Genomic DNA, 20,638 nt, shown 5'->3' on the forward strand with positions numbered 1-20,638 from the left:
TTGAGGCGGGCTGGAATCCTCGATTGTGGCGATCGGCCAACCTCGCATCATCACACAGCCGTTGGACCTGAAACTGCCTGCTTGCCCTTCGCAGCCGTTGATTTCCTCGTACGTCTCTCTGCCTTGCCTTGCCTTGTTTGCGCGTCGACGTCGCACTTGCACGGGCCCACCGATCAATAACTGGCGGCCGTTTCCCGCTTCTTGACTCTCTATTTTCTCCTCGTCTTCATCATCGACTCCTCCACCCCAGTCAGCCTTTTTCAACGCCTTCTCTCCCCAGGCTCTCTTCAAACCGCCCACCGACTCGTTCTACGGCTTGCATACTCGGCGCATTCCCAACAGTGTTTATATTCCCCCCGTTTGCGAAATCAACCCATCTGCCACTTATTAAAGGGCACGCCGTCACCGCGACTCCTCCTGCGAAAAGAGGCACCTGCGTCTTACAAATACATGCACTTCCGAACTGCTTAGTATCAGCAACAACAAGCTATATACCTCGTTTTGCACGTCTACGTCTGGCCTCGGACTTACCCAAGCCACGGAATCATATCATATAAGCAGCGTCTGACTCTCCTGTCCTATAAACAAACACTTCGGCATACGAGACCTTATTTGTGTGGCTAAACCCACAATCTTGGTGTCGCTTCGTGTCCGTGCCGACACAATATCTGCAACGCGACTTCGCCGCTGCTTGAAAACTTCCCGTCTTTCTCGACGTATTGCATACCTGAAAGGCTGAATATTGGTTTTCTTCAGGCCATAACGCACACCCTGCGTTATTGGCTGAGTGACCTGCGGGTCCAGGGCAAGGAGATGTGGTCGGGGATGTGGATTGTGAACTGCCATTGATACTCTGTATGATCAAAAGTCTGGACAAGAGCCACGCCGCATTATACTTCCCAAAGTGAACTCCGAACAAACAACATCCCGGCATTTTCTCCCCCCCCTTTCTCGTCTTGCCCTTGTGGCTCCAGCCTTGTGCAGTCCTGGCTGAATCTTGACTGCTGTTTCTTTGCGTTGATACCTAAGCTTAATATTTTTCTTTTCCTGCGACCTATTTAATATTCCACTATCGTCTCTCCTAAGGATTCGAACTGATCGAACTTTTTATTCTTGGCTTCATATGCTCCGTTATCACTCCTTCGAGATATCTTCAGACATGGAATCCCGCTTCGGTGTTTCTCGGGAAGAGCTGTACAACCTGCAGATGGAGCTGAAGCAGGTCCAGTATGCCCAAGCCAACTACGCAGAGCGAATTCTTAGGCTAGAGAAGCGTCAAGCAGATGATTCCGCGATAAAGTCCGTGTGGAATTCACCATTTCCGGGAGTCCTAGCTGGAACGCCTCAACATGGTGAGCTGCCTTGCCCTCGCTCTTCGTCGTGTCGAAAACTTGATCCCTCTAACACTAAGCGTTCTCCAGGACCAGTCCAAATCCCCCAAAATGATGTCTTTGACGACTTGGACGAACAGGGAGAGCAGTTGCTCGGCTCTCTACACCTGGGCCCTGCGGAAGAGGAGCCGGTTCGCCGCGGCGGCGCAGCTTCACGGGCAAACAGCGTCCGATTTGATGAAAGTGCTTTGCATGGATCAAGCTGGGCTGCGCAGAACAACCGCCACTCGGGAGACTTTGGCCAAGTCCGACCGGGCACTGGGTTCATGATGGAACGATCACTGTCACACAAGTCAGACGGCAGACATAGTTCGGCGGGGCATTCGGTGCATTCTCATCATTCTGTAGCATCAGGCCGAGCTAGCAGTATCGGCCTCGACACTAACTTTGCCACCGGCGATGAAGATGATGACGATTCTTCCTTTGATATGCCTGGGCTTCCAGCCTCTGTCTATGTGCTAGGGACTGTTCCATCCATTGTTCGTTGTTGGCTCACTACAGATTATGCCCACGGAACGCTACTCTATGCGGATATATGTACGGGGTCGCAAAAGTCTACAATTGAGTATTCGCTTGTCAAAGAGCTAGACCTGCTAAGTGAATTTCAACGCGACGTCAGCGGAGCTTATAAAGCTAGACTAGACGTGTACCTTGCAGAAGCTGTCATTACGCGCCACAGCAGCCGGTCAGATTCTGCCGCGGGATCAGTGCCCTCGATGTCGGTTTGCTTCGAAATGTGCGGTGGTAGTGGTGGCGATCAAGCCAAATCAAAAGCGGTTCGCATATTCATTGGCAGTGATGCCCTGAGAGCGCATGCAGCCGACATCCTCTTCTCTCAGAATACGATGGTACTCTATAGTAATGAGCGAGATCGACTCCGGGTTCCTTTCATTCGCCCTGAAGACGAGGAAGTATTCCGCCACATAACTACCAGTAGTGCTGCGCCGGAACGACCGAAACTGAATGCTAATGCTGCACCGTTCGTCTTTGGGGATAACAATCGAACCGATAGTGAGGAAAAACTAATGCCGACACCGACGACGCCATCAGCAACGACAACAGCTACCCCTACATCCACCACGACGGCGGCCAAAGAGCTGGGAAGCAGTGAAACAAGAAGTCAGGCGTCGCCCGCAACGTCGCACTCCGAGCCATCGGATCGTGTTCGAGCGAATAGTGTTCCCGATTACGAAGAGGGAACAGAAAAATCTACAAGAGATGCCAGTGGCTCTGAGCGTCGGAGAAGAGATGGATCAAGCGCGTCTGAAGCTTCGCGGCGAGAAACGTCCTCAGGCATCTGGGGCTCCTGGCGCAACCCTAATGGCAGCGGAACGGATCAGCGCGAGACTGGGCCTTTGAGCGGATACCAACCCGCACCGCGAGGGCGTAACATGAAAATCCTCAAAGCCCCAAAGTCCAGCTCGTCTTCTGCGCGGACCGGAGCATCGTATGAGCCTCCCATCCCATCCAAATCTGAACTCGGTCGGCGCAAGAGCCAGGTTAGCATGAGCGGCGAGAGCGCCACTGCGGCAGTCAATGCTGGCAGTAAATGGGAGACCAAAAAGCCAGCGCCGACGAGTGAAGGCAAGGGCGAGGCAACAAAGCCCAGCTCGGCTTCTGGTGGTCGGGCGGCTTCGGCTTCGGTGTCGCTGCCAAGGTCGGCGAATAACCCTGTTGGAGTAGCGTCTGCCTTTTCGTGGATGACACCACCGGCAACGGCAAAGTCTACCAAGACCACGACCGCGGCAGATTAATATGCCTAGCATTGAGCCAACTTTCAAAGGGGTGTACACAAGGGGTAACTAATCCTCGGCAGTAGCAGCGCGGGATGCAGATAGTATTAAGCGATTCGATTATGACAAATAGTTGGTCTGCAGAGTCGCATGCGTACTGCTCTAGCTAGGAATTGAAAAGATGAATGCCCCAATATCATTTATCAGGCCTGTAAAATGCTTTTTATTGATTTCTCCCAAGAATAAAACCGCCCGAGTGAACAAAGTGGAACAAAGTAGTACAAAGTAGAACAAGGTGTTTGAAGTGATTTCCTTTCAGCTCAAATTTATATGCCCAATTCAGATCTTGGAAGGTGGCAGCACACTCAACACCTTGCTGGTTTCGCTCAACTTACTCTTCACCACCGTAAACAGGCCCTTGAACAAGGCATGTGACGCATCGCCCAAGCACTCGTACATCCAGCTCTCGCTCGACGTGACGACGATACCAGGCTCGCTCCTCAGGCGGTCCAGCGCAATGCCCACCTCGCCCTTGTTGCAGGAGCTCACGCCGTCGGCGATGACATACGGGAAGTGGCCGGCGTCGCGCAGGTCTAGAGCCGTCTGCGTGATGCAAATGTGCGTCTCGATGCCGACGAGGGCGACGCGCGAGCCGGGCGCGAGGCTGGCGGCGATGGAGGGGATGAGCATGGAGAACTTTGTCTTGTCGTGGACTTCGGAGACGCCGAGCATGTCGGCGATGGCGGGGACGGTGGCGCCCAGCTTGGCGGCGGTCTGGGTGGTTGCGTAGACGGGGATGGAGAGGTTCTGGGCGTAGGTGAGGAGCTTGACGGTGGTGGTGACGCTTTTTTTTCTCTTTGGTTAGCAAGCATGATGCGGATTGAGGCTGGGTTCGGTTGGTGGTGATGCTGGATTTTGGTGTTGAGAGGAGGATTTTGATACAAGGAAGGGGTGCCTCGGCTCGGGCTCAAGCTTTTTATTACACACTCACATGCTGTCGAATTCATAGATGGCGTTGCGGAACTTGTCTTGCATGTCGCAGACGCTGTTTCATTGGTTGTCAGCCATTGTGATTGATTGATTGATTTTCGGATTTCGTTCCCCGTGGTCAACATAAGATGAATGAGGGGGATCTCATAGCCCCGGTGCCAACTTACAAGATAGCAGGGTTCTCTATAGCAAAGGTAAGCCTCTTGATCGGGAAGAAAGGACCGCAGAAAGCGGTATGAAAACTTACTGAACCGCAGTTCTGTAGGAGCAGCCATTTTGGATGTGATGGGGGGCGTAGAATGCGAGAGAGCGCGGCAGAGAGGACGAGAGAGTCGGGTGTTGGCCGGTGATGAAGGCGGCGAGACGAGGGGGCGACACTTGAGAAGAAGAAGAAATGGCCGTTGCATAAAGAGTTGGACAGAGTCGAGGTAATTGGGATGAGGCGGGAGGTGGATCAACAAGAAGCTTGTCAGAAAGATGCTTCTCTTAATTGAAATGCCGATGGCCGGCCGGGTTTGAGGATCTGATGGCGGGGTTGGCGATTTATAGCGGCATGTGGCTAATACAACTAGGAAGAGGTCGATGGAATAAATGAGCACGTTGAGATGTGATGGATGGATGCAGCAGCAGCAGCAGTATAAATACTACTTACTTATATAAACGAATAAATGAATGTGTGAACGAGTAAATGAGTGAATGAATGCAAGCAACAAAAATGGAATTCTCTCTCGTTGCTCCATTTCCACCTTCCCGGTCTGGCTGGGCTGACTTGCGGCTCGTTAATTGGCTGATGGCCATGATTTGAGATTCATCCCGCAAAGCGCGCATCTGTTTCGGGATTCGCCCCGCCCCATGGAGTGCGGGTAGAGGGAGAGAGTGAGAACGAGAGACACGAGCTTATCTAGAAGCGGCATCGCAGAAAGCCCACGATATGAGCTTCATAAAACTACTAAACACGATCTGATAGCAAGGGGGATGGCATGCACATTAGTACTACTACTGCAATAATATTTGGTTATCAACTGCCTAATACTAGACCTATACAAGGCAAGGCATGCTGTGTTACCGCGCTTGGACTGCATATCATGCATGTCATGGGCAAAACAGCCCTATTGGCTGATGTTGAAAAGAGTCGACAGACATGCTGTCTCAGGAAACACAAATACTACTACTAATAATACTAACACAGCTCCGGATACATAGCTTGATCAATTGTTTCACCGCCAAATCTCTGGATTGAAATTTGAGTCATTGTGAGAAAATAAAAGTATTTCAAATTGCATGGCACTAAAGCAGCGATATGGAGACGAGGTCTCAGTTGTAAATGCAGAATGCATGTTAGTCATATTAGTGTATCCGTCCAAGTGAGACATGTGCTGAAAAGAGACACAAGGGGAGGAAAATTATTTCAAATACGGCGTGCTGCAATTCATTCAGCTCTGCTATATTCCGCTCCATCGGTATACTATACAGTGGAATAATTCGCTGCGTTGCACACTATTACTGCATGTGCATCTTGACTCATGCAGGGATGCAACCTCTTGAATGGCGTCACTCGAATCTGCATCTTGGCACGAAACAGTCTACTGTATCTGTATGCTAGACTACAACGCAGGTGTAACAATAAACTCGTCAATTTTCGATTTATAAAGACTAAAAAAGGCACCGCATATCACACCATTCTATACATGACCATATTCCGTCTATCCATCCCAAACCCAATGATAGTAATAATAATAACTCCATGTCCCAGTGCTTTTTGTATACATGTATATTACGATGCCACCTCCGCAAACCATGTGCGCAGCAATCCCGCCAGCGCGCTCGGCAGCTCCTCCAAATTATGCACAATCAGGTAGTACTGGAACGGGAACGTGTCCAAGTACCGCTCAATCACCACTCTGCTCTCGCCCCCTTCGCTCACAAACTTGGCCTCCTTGAGCTCCAGCACGCTGTCTCCCTTCTTCTTGCCCGTGTCGTCCATAATAATAAAGACAATCATGATGCGCTCCTCCATGGCCTCGCGCAGCAGCCGTCGGATGGAGTCGTGAGCTGAAGATGGTGTCAGTCCGTCCGACAGGATCAGCGCGAGTTGCCATAGGTCTGATCCGCCGCTAGACCGCTGTCGTGCCGTGCGGAATGTATCAATCGTCTGCCGGATCAGCAGTGCGATATCCGTCCTGTCCTGGCCAAAAGTGAATCGCTGTAGCACCTTGGCGCCGGCATCCGAAGCAAAGGGGTCTGTTAGCTCGTGCGCCGTAAAGACGTCGGCACCAAAGCCCAGCACACCAACTTGGCCGGCCTCAAGCATCGTCAGGGAGCGTGAGACCATGACCAGCGATTCCATGGCCAATGCGCCAGATGACGACTCTCCCATACTCTTACTGTCATCCACGCAGAGCATGATCTGGTAAGTTCGCTTAGTCGGGATGCTTCGCCGCATCCAGATCTTGTCTCGCTTGTAGCTGGAAGCGATGTAAGGGATGATGCGCTTAATGTTCAGCCGCTTTCCGGTACGGAACGATCCCGACAGCTTGGTAGACTGAGATGGGGTAAGAATCAGCCGCAGCTGAGATGTCAAGGACAGTGACAAGCTGTGAGACTTGGTTTGAAGCGCAGTCCACTGCTCAAGACAGTCAGAAAAGTCGCGGAGAGGTCGCTGGTTATCCCAAAGGTGAGTTGTCGATAGCTGGGTTGACGCATCTTGGACTTCTTCCTCTTCTTCATCCGCCTTGGCTCTCTGCTCATCATCATCATCTTCGTCTTCGGGCGTAGACTCTTTGTCATAGGCACCCTGTCTCGTCTTTACGCCAGTCCGGGTGTCATCGGCATCGTTAGCAGCCGCGTCCCTATCTTCGTCTGCAGGCTCGCCAAGATCCATTTTGTCGGCCTCTTCTTCGGCCTCCTTTTCGGTCTCGTCTTCTTCCATTAGACGGCTGGTAGGATCTTGCTTCTCTTCATCAATTGCCATAGACTCGTCTAGGGGCTGTGCCTCTTCCTTGTCTGCTGTGCCTAGAGCCTGAGTATCCTCAGCTGCGTTGTCATCCTTTAGATGCTGGAATTCGCGTCTCTCTTGTTCTTCAGAGTCTTGTCCGTGCTGCTTTTCGTCTTCCTCTGGATTTGCGTCCTTAATGTCTAGCTGCTGGCGGTGCCATCTCTCCAATGCATCACCCAGCTTCTTGAAAGGATCACTGCGAGCCTCTTCCTCTGCATTGCCATCGTCAGGCTTATCCGAAGTCTCTTTTGATCGCGATGTAGCTCCCTTGTTTCCAGCACTCGTATCCTGGTCAGCGGCGCCGTCTCCCATATCGCCTTCATCTTGCTGAGCCGCCTTGGCTTGGAATTCATCATCCACATCCATGGATTCTGCGTTTTGGTCTATTCCAGAGCTCTTGACATCGCTAGGGGCCGCATTGTCGTTATCTGCCTTGTTATCCTCCTGCTTAGGCTGAGGCTCAGTGTGGTTCTCTTCCTGTTGTTCCTCTTTCTTCTCCTCTTCTTCTTGCTCGGGCTCCACTTCTTCCTTGATTTCTTCTCCAACGTTTTCTTCAACCTCTTCGGCTTCGCTGACTTCATCATCATCCGCAGCAGTCTCTTCCTCTACCTGCTGCTTTGCATCCTCTTCCATCTCTTCGTCATCAACAGCCTGCGCATCATTAGGCTGCTCTTCCTGCTCCTTGTCGTCTTCCTCAATGTCTGACATGAGATCCAAGTCATCCTCATCCTCTGAGCCAGCCGCATCGTTCTCGTCGAGGTTCATATCTATATCTTCAGGAAGCTCCAACGCATCATTCTCCTCTACTGTTTGGTCTTGGCGGTTTAGCTCTTCCTTTGCATCCACGCCTTCTTCCTCGTCTTCTACTTCGTCGTTCTCGGCTTCATCAGCCTCATTGGCCTCAGGCTCTTGATCCTCATCCTTGCTCTGATCTTGCTCTGCGTCGTCTGGTTTCGCTTCTCCTTCAGTAGCCATTTGCTCGTCGTCTTGCTTCTGACCCTTTGCTTTGTCACCTTCTTGGTCCTTCTCCGCCTTCTCATCATCGCCATCCCACATCTTTTCATCAACGGCAGTGGGATCAAGGTCATCCACGTCACCAACCTCTTCATCCATATCATTCTCCTCTTCTTCCTCTTCATCCCCCTTCTGAGACTTATCTTCCTCCTCTTCAGCACCATCCACGCTATTCATATCTCCCTCAAGCTCCTCGTCTGCCATGTCGACTGCGTCCTTCTCATCTTCCATCTCGTCGTTCTTCTCTTTATTCGCTTCTTGTGCAAGCTCAGAAAGGTCTTCATCAGCCTGGATATCCTTGCTAATATCTTCAGCACCCTCGCCGTCTCCGAGGCCAGTGCCGGATTCTACTTTGCTGTCGGCACCTGACTTCTCGTCTGATTTCTCTTGTGGCGTGCAGAATCCTTGGGAGGCGATCTGTGTGAAGGCCCTTGTCATGCCATACCCCATCTTCACTGTGGCACGGTGGATATCCAGGCCGGTCGTGATAGACTGTTGGCATAGTGCTGAGAATTGGTCCAAGATTGGTGACGCAACAGTAACGGCGCTCATTGCGGCCATGCTTGCCAACGGCTGTGAAAGATCGATTTTCTGCAATGAACGAATACACTGCTGGAGAATTTTCTCAATGTTTTTCATATACAGCTGATTGATCATAGAAAAGAATGCCTCGCTATGCCTCTTCAGCCAGGCCGCCTCATCCTCCTTTCTTGGAATCTCTGCTCCAGCCTTCTTTGCATTCTCAACTGCTACAAGAACTGTGTCGCATAGAGTGGCAATTGATTCCACAAAGCCCAAAAGATCCATCGTATGACCTTGAGCTTCTAGCGGAACATTGGTAGTCTGGTTCCAAACACGAAGCTGCTGGAGAATGAAGGCAACATCAGGATTGCCCTGGATAGCTTCGGTGACGGCCAATTGTAGCCCAGCCAAATCTCGAGTGACTTCTTCCTCTAGTTGGGCATGTGCATTCGACGTTAGAAGCGCAGGAAGTTTGACCAATTCACAAAACCTCTGTGAATGCTGCTCAATTGCAGTCGTCCACACTTGAAGCTTTTGAATCAATGCACTGTGATCGAGCTGGCCCAATTTTCCATGTACACTCAGCAAGTGGATAGCAAATCGCAATCCCTGAACGCACCATGGAAGGAGTCGTGACAAGTCGGTACTGCTTTGGTTTCGAGATAAGCCATTGAGCTGTTCAAATTTGCCCAGATCTTGGAATTCGAGCAAGGTCTGTTGTAGCGATCCAAAGGAAGACATGACGTTCGCAAGGCTGCTTCGCTGAGACAGAGCAAAATGAATAAATCCTTCCACGAAGCCTATACTTCGTGTGACCTCGGCGCCGGTCAAATCCTCAGAATGCTCTCGAGCAGCATTCCTAACTTTCGGTGCAAGATCAAGAGTCTTATGGAAGTAATATTCTGCATCACTGAGAATGCTAGAATCAGAAAACTCCAATGGCACAGTTGAAGCAAGTACGATAGAGAGTGATTCTTGCTCAGCTAACTTGTCTTGGCCAAGGTTGTACCGCAAACCCATTCCGCGTAAATCTCGCAGTGTGTCGGCAAATAACTTGCGCTTTCTCGTCTTCATGTGCTTGACTTCCTCTTTGTTCTCATCAGTCAAGGTCGAAGGCGTTTCTTTCTTCAATTCGGCCATCGATTCTTCCAAGCTGGAAAGATATGAATCCAAAGACTGAGGAACAGAACTGGTCATCTCGGGGCTGGCAGCCACTTTATGCATCACAGATACTGTTTTTACCACGTTACCAAGGCGTTTGCGCTTATCCAGCCATCCAGGAAGAGCTGCATTCAAAGATTCAATGACAACATTAGGCACTTCAGCTACCACAGCCTGGCCGTCTAGGGCGGCCTGCTGGGTTATTGTCATATCAGGAACGCCCTGCTCAATGACTGATTTCATTTCTGTGCCCAAAATTCCACGGAATTTTCTAACGATTCTGAAAAGCTTTTGGTGAGATTTCTTGGCGCTTTCTCGGAGAGCGGTGATGTTGGTATCCTTCCAGCTAGCCATCAGTAGAACATCTTTCATTTTCTTATCAAGCGTGGCCCGGCCCTTTTGGATGGCGGTTTCAGCAGACTTCTCATAACGAGAATAATAGAAGATGAAATTCGTAAGAGCATGGCAGATGACCGTCAAGCTGGGATAATCCTTCACGAGAAGCTGAAGATGGCTCTGGAGCTGTTTCAAAAGCGACAGACGAGTTGCAAATTGGCCAATAATCGAGGTCAAAAAGTATGTTTCCAAGGTCTGGATAAGTGACGCAGCATACTCTTTCAGCTCTGTGGGAGACTCAACCATTGAAAGGGGAACAGCAATGACCACTTGATAAGCAATGAACCACCAAGAATAAGCGTCCTCTTGGCATTTCTCTTGTTCCATTTCAAACAGATTAGCCCATGTTGACAGTTCTAATCGTCGCCATCGAATAATCGTATCCGTAAGCGCGTTGTAGAGCGATAGAACAGCATAGACCTTGCTCGCCCATCCACCAAACTGCCATTCATAGACGTGAGCATGCAGTTGCTCCACCTTGGGTAGGATCTTAGCCAAAGGATCTTCGTGGATGAGTTCGAGAACGCTATTGCAGTACTTGATGACGTCTGCCAGGGGCTGCATGTGGCCAATTTCATCCACAAGCTGCAGCTCACGGAAGCGGGCCTTGATCTTGCCAACGAGAATCACAAGTTGTCGAGCTTCGGGCAAGTTAGGGCTAGTATAGAAGCTGTATGACTTGTGTTTTTCAGCTGTTTGCAGCCTGTTGAGTTTCTCGTCAAGCATAAGCATCGTGCTCGCGAGCATTCTACTGTTCAGCTCACGATCAAGATATGACTTATCCTTGATCTCATTCGCGACTCGATCGCCCAAGTCTTTACTCAAGTTCTGAATTGAAATCTGAGCATCTTCTCTATCCAAGAAGATCCTTCTATGAGCCTCAGAAACCTTGAGCGACATATTACGCACGAAATCTTTCTTGTTTCCTGGACGTTCAGTCTCTGTATTCGCATCGTATGTTGGGAACAGCTCGTTAAACTCTTGCTCGTCGATTTCCTCTTCATCCTCAAGCGATCCACGGAATTGATAGAGGCTGCCCTTCGTCTCTTCAGCTTTCCTGTCTGCCTCTAGCTTCTTAGTCCAATCATCATAGAATCCATGGAAGCTTGCAAAGATTGCCTCTCGCATGCCTGGTCGGAAACATTCGCTTCCTTCAATATTCACAGCGACTCGGGCAAGGCTGAGAAATTCAAAGTTCTTCTCAGAGGATAATTTCGTGGTAATATCCCAAGTTGAACCCCCGAAGAAAGGTGTCATGTCCAGAAGCTGCGTCGTTGATGGCGTCAGTGATGCAGCCGCAGCCGCGTCATAAAGCGATAAGCCAACAAGCAAGCACTGTAAGAGATTCGCGGCAGGTCTGGTCATGTCTTGGTACGCTTCAAATCGAGCAGTAAGTCGATCTTGGAGACGTTTCACATTTTCCTTCACCAGTGCAAGTCCTTCTCTTTCTCCGGGAGCATTTGTGTCATTAGATGTCTCCAATGCAGATCGAAGAGCCGGACTCGTGATGGCCTTCAAGATGTTGGAAAACTCGGCATGTAGTCGACCAAGTTCTGAAACTTCTGGCCGGAAAACTGGTTGTACTTCGTCGGGCAAAGGTCCCATATTAGAAAGCTCTTGACTGAGAAGTTCAATTCGTTCATTTGTATTCTGCCCGGTAAACTTTCTCTCATACGCTATCAGAGAGGATATGTTGTTGGACAAACTGTTTTGAAGCTCTTCGTAGAACTCTCTTTCGATCTTTGGACGCAGCTGAGGATCAAAGACACGATCCGGAACATACAGCTTCAGAACTCCCACACTAAAGTGAGTCCACGCCAATGCCGAGAGATATGTATGCCGGCTGTCATTTTTCTCTACAAGTAAAGAAACCAAGGCTGGTATCAGATGTTGCTCCGCAACTTGCTGGAGATGAAGAGGTTCAATGCTCTGCAAGAAGGTTCCAAAGAGGCTAGTGCCTGGCAATTGAATGGATTGCTTCTTGACCTGCTCCTCTGCATTGAGATAAGCGTGAATAGCAGCGTCTTTGAGGCTCGGATCATGAGCTCCGAAGACTTCAAAGATCAGCTGCTGAAGAACCTTATTCAATTTTGGCAGTGGATCAGTGGCCACTTCAGCCGACAGAGTGGCGATATGTCGTCCAAGAGCAGGTAACTCTACATCTAGCAATGCCAGAGATGCGAGACTAACTCCACCCATCGCTTGCAATTTAGACCACAGCGTAGGCGCAAACGTTCCATCCCATGCAAATTGGTCTTGCTGCACTAAACAATCCATAGACTGTAAAAGTGCCGCTTCTTTGGAGACACTCATAAGTGATAGCCTTGCCTTTGTTGGAACATTGGACAGAATGGACAGATCTCGGATTCCGCTATCCAACGGCATTCTAGGCGAAATAGACCGAAGCATATCGAACTGTCTCAGAGACTCAAATTCTTTCGCCAAGAATGGTAACAGTTCAACCTCTTCATCTGCAATTCGGCTCTCCAGAGACTCGATTCCAGTAATAAGATCATTTACCAAACCATCTGTTGTGAGAACACCATCCCTGATGATTTTGTAAGCTTGCTCAAGAGTCTGCTGAGCTTTTGACAAATCCATAACAGAAGCTCCAGCTTTCCACCGTAGGCTATCAAATCGGGTACCCAGTCGGTCAAGCTCCATGGATCGGTCAAGAACTGACTTGTCAGGAATGGGAATGGGTCGCATTAAGTTCCAGAGCGACTCCATACTCAAACCGGTACTCAGTTTGAATCCATTGTCAAAGTCGTCCTCTAATCTTCCTAAGATATAAGAAGCGAGCTGACGGTTATTATCGGACTGTGCAGCCAGTGTCTGCTTCTTCAAGAGTGCGGTGCCCTGAGCCAAGTGAGCTTGGAATGTGGCTTCATCAAAATCAGCCCTCGTTGCAAGAGCAATCGTGCGATCGATATAGCAACAGATAGCTCTGATGAACTGAGTGCCCTATTATAGTGAATTAGCAGCTTTTCGCGCCATTCCAGCCAAATCATTTTATTTGGTACTCACCTCCAAAGTGTCATATGACAACATTTCAAGTCCAAAGAATTTCGTCAAAGCATTCAGAAGTGAAGAAATAAAGAAACCAATCTTCACAGTAGAGTCTTTTGATACGGCAGCAACACGATCACTAATGAGAGATCTCTGCAGTCTGTTCAAGGAGACCAGCTTTGATGAACGAGCCTGTGACTGTTGCGCAGTGATAATGTTTTGAATCTGATACAGGTGACGGTAGGTATCGTAACGAGCAGCGTTCCACCTAGCCGCGTCGACAGAAGGAAGCATATTACCAACAGTAATGTTATTAAGGGGGTGAAGCGGCTAGTTCAAAGTTAGGAGTCGCATTATGCGTATGAGCGAAGAAAGGTTAACTTACCTGAGAATTAGCTAGAGCATCAGAAGAAGTGCCCGCCAGGTGAGAATACAGTTCCTTGAGAGATAGCTGCAACCGAGATCCCAACGGCGATTCTAAAAAGCTTAAGAATTCTTGTACAAGGCTCAAGTATGAGGCACGGTCAGTTGTAGTCGAATTTGCGAATCTTGGAAGGAGAGTTACGTCTTTGATAGAAAGGTTCTCCAGAGAAACTTGGCTAGCCTCTGCATCAGCTTCTTCGGAAAATAAGGCATCCGAATACTCTGTGGATTTGAGGTATCGCTGGAGGGAGCTCTCTACATGCGACATCCTAGCAAGGCTTGCATCCATGACAGGCGGTGGGGTGTACATGTGAATCTCAATGGCACGATTCCTCATAGCACGAGAAAGTTCACCATGGCGGGGGTCCATGGTCAAGAAAATACGAAACTCCGGGTGAGGTCTAACAATTCGAGGTTCTCCTCCAGGACCACAGTGCTCGTTGATGCTAAGGAACCCATTGGGCTCAAGCAAAGAGTTCAATCTATCCAAAACGGAAGCGTTGCACATATTGGCGTTATCCAGGACGAGCCACTGGCCAGTCTCTAATGCCTTTACAATTACTCCATCAAGCCATTCGAAGCGAGGATTTGAGAGGACCAGGGGACTGCGGAGGATGTCTAGAGCTCGGGAAAGCGACATATACACTTCAGAGCCCTCGGCAATCTGCTGGAGTAAAGTTTCGATGGAGGCACGAATGGAAGCAATACTATCGCTATCGCCATTATAGCTGTCGAGTTGATAAAGCAGCTGCAGAACATTGCTTGGAGTTTGAGCAGGAACAACCGACATGATAGACTGCTGCAAGAAATCCCTCAAGTTTCGGATAGTAGCGTTGATCTCGCGTAAGGGATCAGCTTGCTCAAAGCCTCCAACAAGATCCATAGTATCAATATCCGCATTCATGGGGAACACAACAAGCGGCTTTCCGGCAAGAGCTGCAACATACTCTAACAACACAGATTTACCATATCCGGAAGGACTGCTGAGAATACAAGGGATATCCTGCTTTACACAGAGCATTATGGACTCAAGTTCTGGGAGCCGTGGTACGATATCAATGCTGGGTAGTCTCTCTGGCTGGGAGCTCAAATTTCTGTCCAATAGAGCAAGACCAACCTGGCCAAACTGAGAGCCGAGGTCATGATAGAAGTGACGAGAACGAGGCTGCCATGTAATAACCCGTCGGAATATCTTGTCCACCTCCGCACGGTCGGCTTCAGTCCGGAATCGCTGTCTGATTACGATGTCAAGGAAGTCTTCAACATGCCGGGTTTTCAGGAGCGGATCTGACGAGCTCAGCAGGTTGAGCCATCTGAGCACGTCTCGAAGATTGAACTCCCACGGGCTACCTTGTGCGCCAAAAGACTTCTCGACAAGGAGGTGATGTTCAATCTGCGATACAAACTGGATCAGCAAACCGACGACTTCGTCGGACAGCTGTGGGAAGCTGTGGCTGGCAATCAGCTTGAGGTCATCATCCTTGAAAACATCGGCATATACAACGACAAATCGGTTGACAAAGGAAGCAGGGAGTCCCTTTCGGCCACCGCCTTGATGGTGGGGATTTTGGGCAGCAAAGAGACGGAAGTTGGGATGGCGCTTGAACACCTGATCAAGTTCCGAGATGTACACCTCTCCACGGTGATCCAAGCAGGCGTTTAAACCCTCAAGAACAGACTGCGAAGCAAGGTTCATCTCATCGAGAAGAACCCATTCACCCTTCTGCATCGCTTGGAGGAAAGGTGCATCTCGCCATGCAAAGTTACCCGCCTCTTCTCCCTCGACAGGAACATCCGTTCCGAAAAGATCCATCAAATCAGTCTGATCTGACAGATTGATTCTTGTCAACGGTCGGCCGCACGCTTGAGATAATGCGACAACCAAAGAAGTTTTTCCAACACCAGGGCTTCCTTCTAGCAGAATAGGTTTCTGTGTTTGCATAGCTCGAATGACTCTCATCGCGTTTAGTCGTGTCGTTGGTGCATGGAAAGCGAAACTTGAAGGATTTGAAGCAGCCTCTGTTCGAGGCGCACTGAACCCTCCAATAGTCAAGCTAGAATCAGTGACAGTAAGCTCGGGCTGTGTTTGATAAGTAGTGGTAACGTCTCGGCCAAGTAGCTCTCCCAATTTGCTCAAGCATTCCACCCGCTGGCGGTGAATGGCGTTGATATCCGTCGCCAGGATAGCGGAAGGGTTAGCACCCAAGCTATCTACGAAGATAGCAGCAGCACCATGGACAATTGAGAGGACAACGTCCTCATCTGTAGATGAATTAATGAACTGAACCCAAGCAAGAACCTCACGTACGGAGAATGGGGCAGTAGCCATAGGTCGAAACGTGGCGCCAAACCAAGCCGCAAATTTGACAACAGCTTCTGCATAGGTTTTGGCGCCCTCTGTCAGTTTTGTCCGAGTTATGTCGTAGATATCGTCACTATCTGACAAAGGAGGAACCCATATTTCGGTGAAACGGTTTCGCAGAGCTGGAGAAAGTTCCTTTTTACCAAAGTCACCGCCAGGGTTCATGGTAGCAAAGAACTGGTAGCCGTCTGCACCAACAACAAATGAATTATCCACTCCCTTTTCGGCTAAAAGAAGTGTTCTTTGAGGTTCAAGAACTGAGTTCAGTCGTTCCAAAACAGAGTCATCAGCTAATGAGATTTCGTCAAGAAGGAAGAAATGACCACCTCGCATAGCCTCAACAAGAGCACCATCTGACCACTCGAATAGAGCCATGCTTCTGGTCTCATTCGATGCTATCCGCTCTTTAGTCTGTTCCGGGATGCTCTCGAGGACTGCATTGCCAAGCGACTTATACCTCTCCAGTCTATCTGCTGCCGAGCCAGAGGTATCAACATTGCACTGTTTCAAAACCTCAGTCACATCAACATCTAGAGCCTCGAGGATAGCACCTCTGTTTCTTATAGGGCGTTGAGAACCAATGATGTCTCCAGTTTCTGTGTTTTGGTGGGCATTAATAATATGCAATTGTCTACCCAAAACCTCGGCGAGCAGCTGGACAACAGTTGTTTTACCGCATCCAGTTTCACCAACCAGGAGAACAGGCTCATTGTTCTGTAAAGCGCGAGACACCAGCACATACAGCCTCCTGATTGCGTGGGTCCAGACAACGCCCTGCGCATTGGATCGGCCGGTAAGATGCTTCAGTTCTGGCGCCAATTCTGCAGAGTAAAGATCATGAGGATTTAGCGTAACTTTGAACACTTTCTCTATGACTTGTTTCACAGCTAATCTTTCCTCGTCGTTGCGCACTCTTTCGGCCAGGAGCATAAATCCATGCGCGGCAATCTCTTCACGAGTATCTGCCTTTCTAAGGGCCCATCGAAACAGATCTCGAAGAGTAGCAAAACTGTCTTTCTGCTCGAAGAGTCTGCTCGTCTGGCGGAGGCGCGACAGTTCCTTGTAGACATTGACAATGCGTCTGCAGTCGGGAGGCGAGGTATTGCGGCTACGCTGCTGGAGAATGAACTCCAGCTCGTCTTCAGGAATATCGTCGAAATGCAATTCGAGGAATCGATTTCGGAACGCTCTGGATAGCACCTTTCTGCCTCCATAAAGGCCAGGAGGGTTTTGAGTAGCAAAGAGAATAAAGTTTTCGTGGGGCTTAACAATTTCCTGCGTTTCGGGGATTAACAGTTCGCGATTATCGTCGAGTAAACGGTTGAGAGCTTCGAGAACGTCAGTGGGTGCCAAGTTCAACTCGTCCAGAACAATCCAGTGTCCCTGTCGCATAGCCTGAACCAAGAGACCCTCTTGGAAGCGCAGCTTCCCATCAGGTCCTGAGACATATGTACCCAGATACTCCTGAAGATCGGTATGCTCGTGGTTATTGATTCGGACGAATCGATTACCAGTAAAATTTGCCAAGTATTCAATCATACTTGTTTTACCAGCAGACGTAGGTCCTTGAATCAAGATAGGGAAACGCCTCGTGGAAGTTGCTCTAACAAGATTAAGTAGATTTCTCTCCACATAAGGTGTTATGATGTAATCATCTCGCTCGATGGGGGACTGTTCTCCTTGAAATAGCCAGTACTGTCGGTCACGACTCTGGTTCTGGAATTTGACATAATTTCTACCATCGCCCGGGTGCTTTGGGGGCTGGGAAAGAAGAGACTGCGGATTTCCATGCTTGTCTAGAAGGTGGTGATATATTAATGGCAGAAGCATTTTTTCAGAATTTCGATCCAGTAACGTCAAGAATCCCATGGAAAATCCTTCATACATGGCCCGTCGTAGGCCATAGAAGGGTGCTATTGTGTTGACATAACTCAGTACTCGGGTCAGCGTACGAAGACTGAAATGAGGGACTTCGTTGGCTCCATCTACAATTCGTTTCTCTTCTGCCATTCGTTTAGTGTTGAGATAGAGGCGCGCAATGTCATCTCCCGCTTGGTCGTTCTTATTGCTACCGTTGCCCAAGTATGTCTTGATGATTGTGAGGAGATCTTTCAAGTCTCTATCGGGACTTTTCACGTAGAGCTCAGTAAACCTAGATCGAATACCAATGGGCAAATCTCTCTTTCCAACATCAGTTGCCGGGTTCATGGCACCAAAAATGCGGAAATTGGGGTGTGCCACAATCTTCTCAATCTCTCCTGTTTCAGATAGAAGGATAGACGGTTTCTCATTCGGTCCAGTAAGAAGGTCTGTGATGCTCTCGAGAGTATCTGGTGAGGCCAAGTTGATCTCATCCAAAAGGACCCAGTCGCCATTTCTGACGGCCTTTACCAGGTTTCCTTCCACAAAAGAGAATGCAAAGCTGGATGACCCGCCCGAAATTTGTATCTCAAACTGCTCAAGAGTACGCGCGAACTGATCCCATCTAGGCTTTAGGTCCAGTAGAGTTTGCAGCTTCGACTGAGTCTTCCGCCTCTTCGTGGGCTGTGCATCCCCATTCCTCTCCTCGGCCTTCTCCGAATGAATGCGTTCCAGTTCAGACACAATCTTGAGGAACATTTTCGGCGCCTCTCTCCACAGCTTGGCTAATCTTGACCACTGCCCCTTAGCAAAGCACTTTCCGACTTGCTCGAGATATTTTTGGTTTTTGGATGCAGATATTCCCGTTGCTCCAAAGAGATCCTCAAACTCTTCTTTCAGGGGCACAGCGAGACTTCGGACGTTGACCGGTTTGAATCCACCCAACAGATCACCCACCTCACTTTGCTGTGAAAGGTTGACCGCGATAAGCTTATGGCCAAGCGACTCGGCCAATTGTTGAACGACTGTTGTTTTTCCTATACCCGTCTCTCCAACGAGAAGTACTGGTTCGTTGAGTTTGACGGCTACAGCAATTTGCTCCAACAGCTTTTTAGCATGGGCAGTGCTGGCAAATGGTCGTTTTGATTTTTGTAGTCGGGCTACCGTCTTCTTCTTCCGCAGCTGGACACGCCCAATGCTGAATTGAACATCATTCTCCTCCAAAGGGGGTATATTGGCAGTCAAATAATGGTCTGCCCGTTCTTTGGACAAATGCATCTCTTCGGCAATAGCGTAAATAAGCTGCTTGCCAAGCTCATCATCTGGACAGCTTCCCACGAAACAGTCAACAGCTTCCATAAACATCCAATCGCGCGTTGTTTCGGTTATGGGCTCCTCTCCAGTCGTTGAACCAGCCGCCAGCAGGCACTCTTGCAACCGCCGACACCACTTGAGCAAATCCCGCAAGTTCATTTGTCGATCCATTAGTCGACCGCGAGGCAAGGCACGAGGTCCGTTGCTAATTTGAGCCAGACGACTAAAGACGGCAATGATTCCGGGAAGAAACTTTCGCAGCATGGGATAGGTTTGCAGAACCACTTCTTCCAGTTCTGATTGAACCATAGGCTCAGTAGTCAGAGACTGCCAGAAGCGCATGCCAACAATGCTAGGAAGGTTCTCCCGTCCATTCATGCCCCGGGATGTTCTAACAGTCGCAAAAAGGCGGAAGGTATTCGCAGCTTTTATCCTCTCTCCTCGGCTCGGAATCAACAGTTCGTTTCGCTCGATCAGGGGAAGAAAAGTGCTGAGAACTTCGGTAGGGGCTCGGTCCAGGTCCTCCACCAATACCCATCGGCCTTCTTTAATAGCTGTGGTCAGCACACCCGGACGCCACGAAAAGCTACCTGGTTTTGAGTCTGTCGAGTAGAGGCCGATGAGCATCTTTGCGTCGGTCTGCTCGTTCAAGTGCAGCGTAACCATGCTGGAGTACATTCCAAGCTGCTTGGCCATTTCATGGACCAACGCCGTCTTTCCGACACCGGGTAGGCCGTGAAGCAGGATAGGTTCGGGTTTGCGAATCATGGCGGCAAGTCGTTCAAGGTTATTCGTAGTGGTCGCCGTCATTACAAGGTCTGAGGAGTTGTCATCTGGCATGAGTGGTCGCGGGAGAACGATTTTGCCGTAAGAAACGGCATATTGAGTGAGGGACTGGAGGACTGATTCGTGGTTGTGTTCGGATTCCTGATCTTCTCGAGCAACTCGCTGCCGTAAAGCCACAATCTTCTTCGCACGTGCATGCTCATGCAACGACAGAAACCCATAATCCGCCGGTGCACCGTCGAAATCCGCAGTAATCGCATTCGCATTGCCGACGTGCGTGTCAATAAGAGATTCAAGTTTGTAATCGGAGGCGTGAAACAGTTGGCAGAAGATGCGAATCGCAAGGTATCTCACTGCTCTGCTCTCATGCGCAAACAGGCTCTGTAAATACTCGGGTGAAATCAATGGGCTGAAAGTTCTCAGATCAAAGCTGAAAAGTCTCCAATATGCTAGCAAAACCTGCAACAATGCATCTGCATCCAGGCCCAGTGAAGCGTCGAGGGCTGGCAACACCAAGTGAAGTGAGGGTCCTGGCGCGGCTCCATCGCCAGCTTTACCGGAACATCGAAGAAAAGTCGAAAGATATGGCGCAAACGGCAGAATTCTAGCTATGGCTGAGGCAACTAATAAGCGTCGTGGTCCATTGCCGGCGTTGAGAATCCATCGTGCGCAAATGTCTGAA

General features: G+C 49.5%; 3 protein-coding genes across 3 annotated transcripts; 1 reads left to right on the forward strand and 2 right to left on the reverse strand.

Annotated features, from left to right (window-relative positions):
- Nucleotides 1-12: 12 nt before the first annotated feature.
- Nucleotides 13-3,332, forward strand: TrAFT101_004059 (uncharacterized protein). The gene is made up of 2 exons (XM_066127058.1): nucleotides 13-1,352; nucleotides 1,422-3,332. Exons 1-2 carry the CDS (start codon nucleotides 1,124-1,126, stop codon nucleotides 3,143-3,145), a joined length of 1,953 nt encoding a protein of 650 aa, XP_065983166.1. The 5' UTR covers nucleotides 13-1,123; the 3' UTR covers nucleotides 3,146-3,332.
- TrAFT101_004060 (uncharacterized protein) lies at nucleotides 3,200-4,792 on the reverse strand. Its single transcript, XM_024909253.2, has 4 exons — nucleotides 4,362-4,792; nucleotides 4,282-4,297; nucleotides 4,116-4,169; nucleotides 3,200-3,968 (listed from the first exon to the last, which is right to left on the reverse strand). The coding sequence occupies exons 1-4, from the start codon at nucleotides 4,519-4,521 to the stop codon at nucleotides 3,464-3,466; spliced, it is 735 nt and encodes a 244-aa protein (XP_024766162.2). The 5' UTR covers nucleotides 4,522-4,792; the 3' UTR covers nucleotides 3,200-3,463.
- Nucleotides 4,793-5,726: 934 nt separating this feature from the next.
- Nucleotides 5,727-20,557, reverse strand: TrAFT101_004061 (uncharacterized protein). Its single transcript, XM_066127059.1, has 3 exons — nucleotides 13,597-20,557; nucleotides 13,230-13,541; nucleotides 5,727-13,166 (listed from the first exon to the last, which is right to left on the reverse strand). The coding sequence occupies exons 1-3, from the start codon at nucleotides 20,008-20,010 to the stop codon at nucleotides 5,889-5,891; spliced, it is 14,004 nt and encodes a 4,667-aa protein (XP_065983167.1). The 5' UTR covers nucleotides 20,011-20,557; the 3' UTR covers nucleotides 5,727-5,888.
- Between the last annotated feature and the right edge of the window lie 81 nt (nucleotides 20,558-20,638).

Source organism: Trichoderma asperellum, chromosome 2 (genome assembly GCF_020647865.1).
Source record: "Trichoderma asperellum chromosome 2, complete sequence".
Taxonomy (NCBI): Eukaryota; Fungi; Ascomycota; class Sordariomycetes; order Hypocreales; family Hypocreaceae; genus Trichoderma; species Trichoderma asperellum.

Coding starts and splice junctions, on each gene's coding strand:
- TrAFT101_004061 (XM_066127059.1), bottom strand. CDS start 20,010: ATGCCAGATGACAACTCCTCAGACCTTGTAATGACGGCGACCACTACG. Junction 13,542..13,596: donor ATGCTCTAGCTAATTCTCAG/GTAAGTTAACCT, acceptor ACTTTGAACTAG/CCGCTTCACCCCCTTAATAA. Junction 13,167..13,229: donor TGTCATATGACACTTTGGAG/GTGAGTACCAAA, acceptor TCACTATAATAG/GGCACTCAGTTCATCAGAGC.
- TrAFT101_004060 (XM_024909253.2), bottom strand. CDS start 4,521: ATGCAACGGCCATTTCTTCTTCTTCTCAAGTGTCGCCCCCTCGTCTCG. Junction 3,969..4,115: donor ATCTATGAATTCGACAGCAT/GTGAGTGTGTAA, acceptor GAGAAAAAAAAG/CGTCACCACCACCGTCAAGC.
- TrAFT101_004059 (XM_066127058.1), top strand. CDS start 1,124: ATGCTCCGTTATCACTCCTTCGAGATATCTTCAGACATGGAATCCCGC. Junction 1,353..1,421: donor AGCTGGAACGCCTCAACATG/GTGAGCTGCCTT, acceptor AGCGTTCTCCAG/GACCAGTCCAAATCCCCCAA.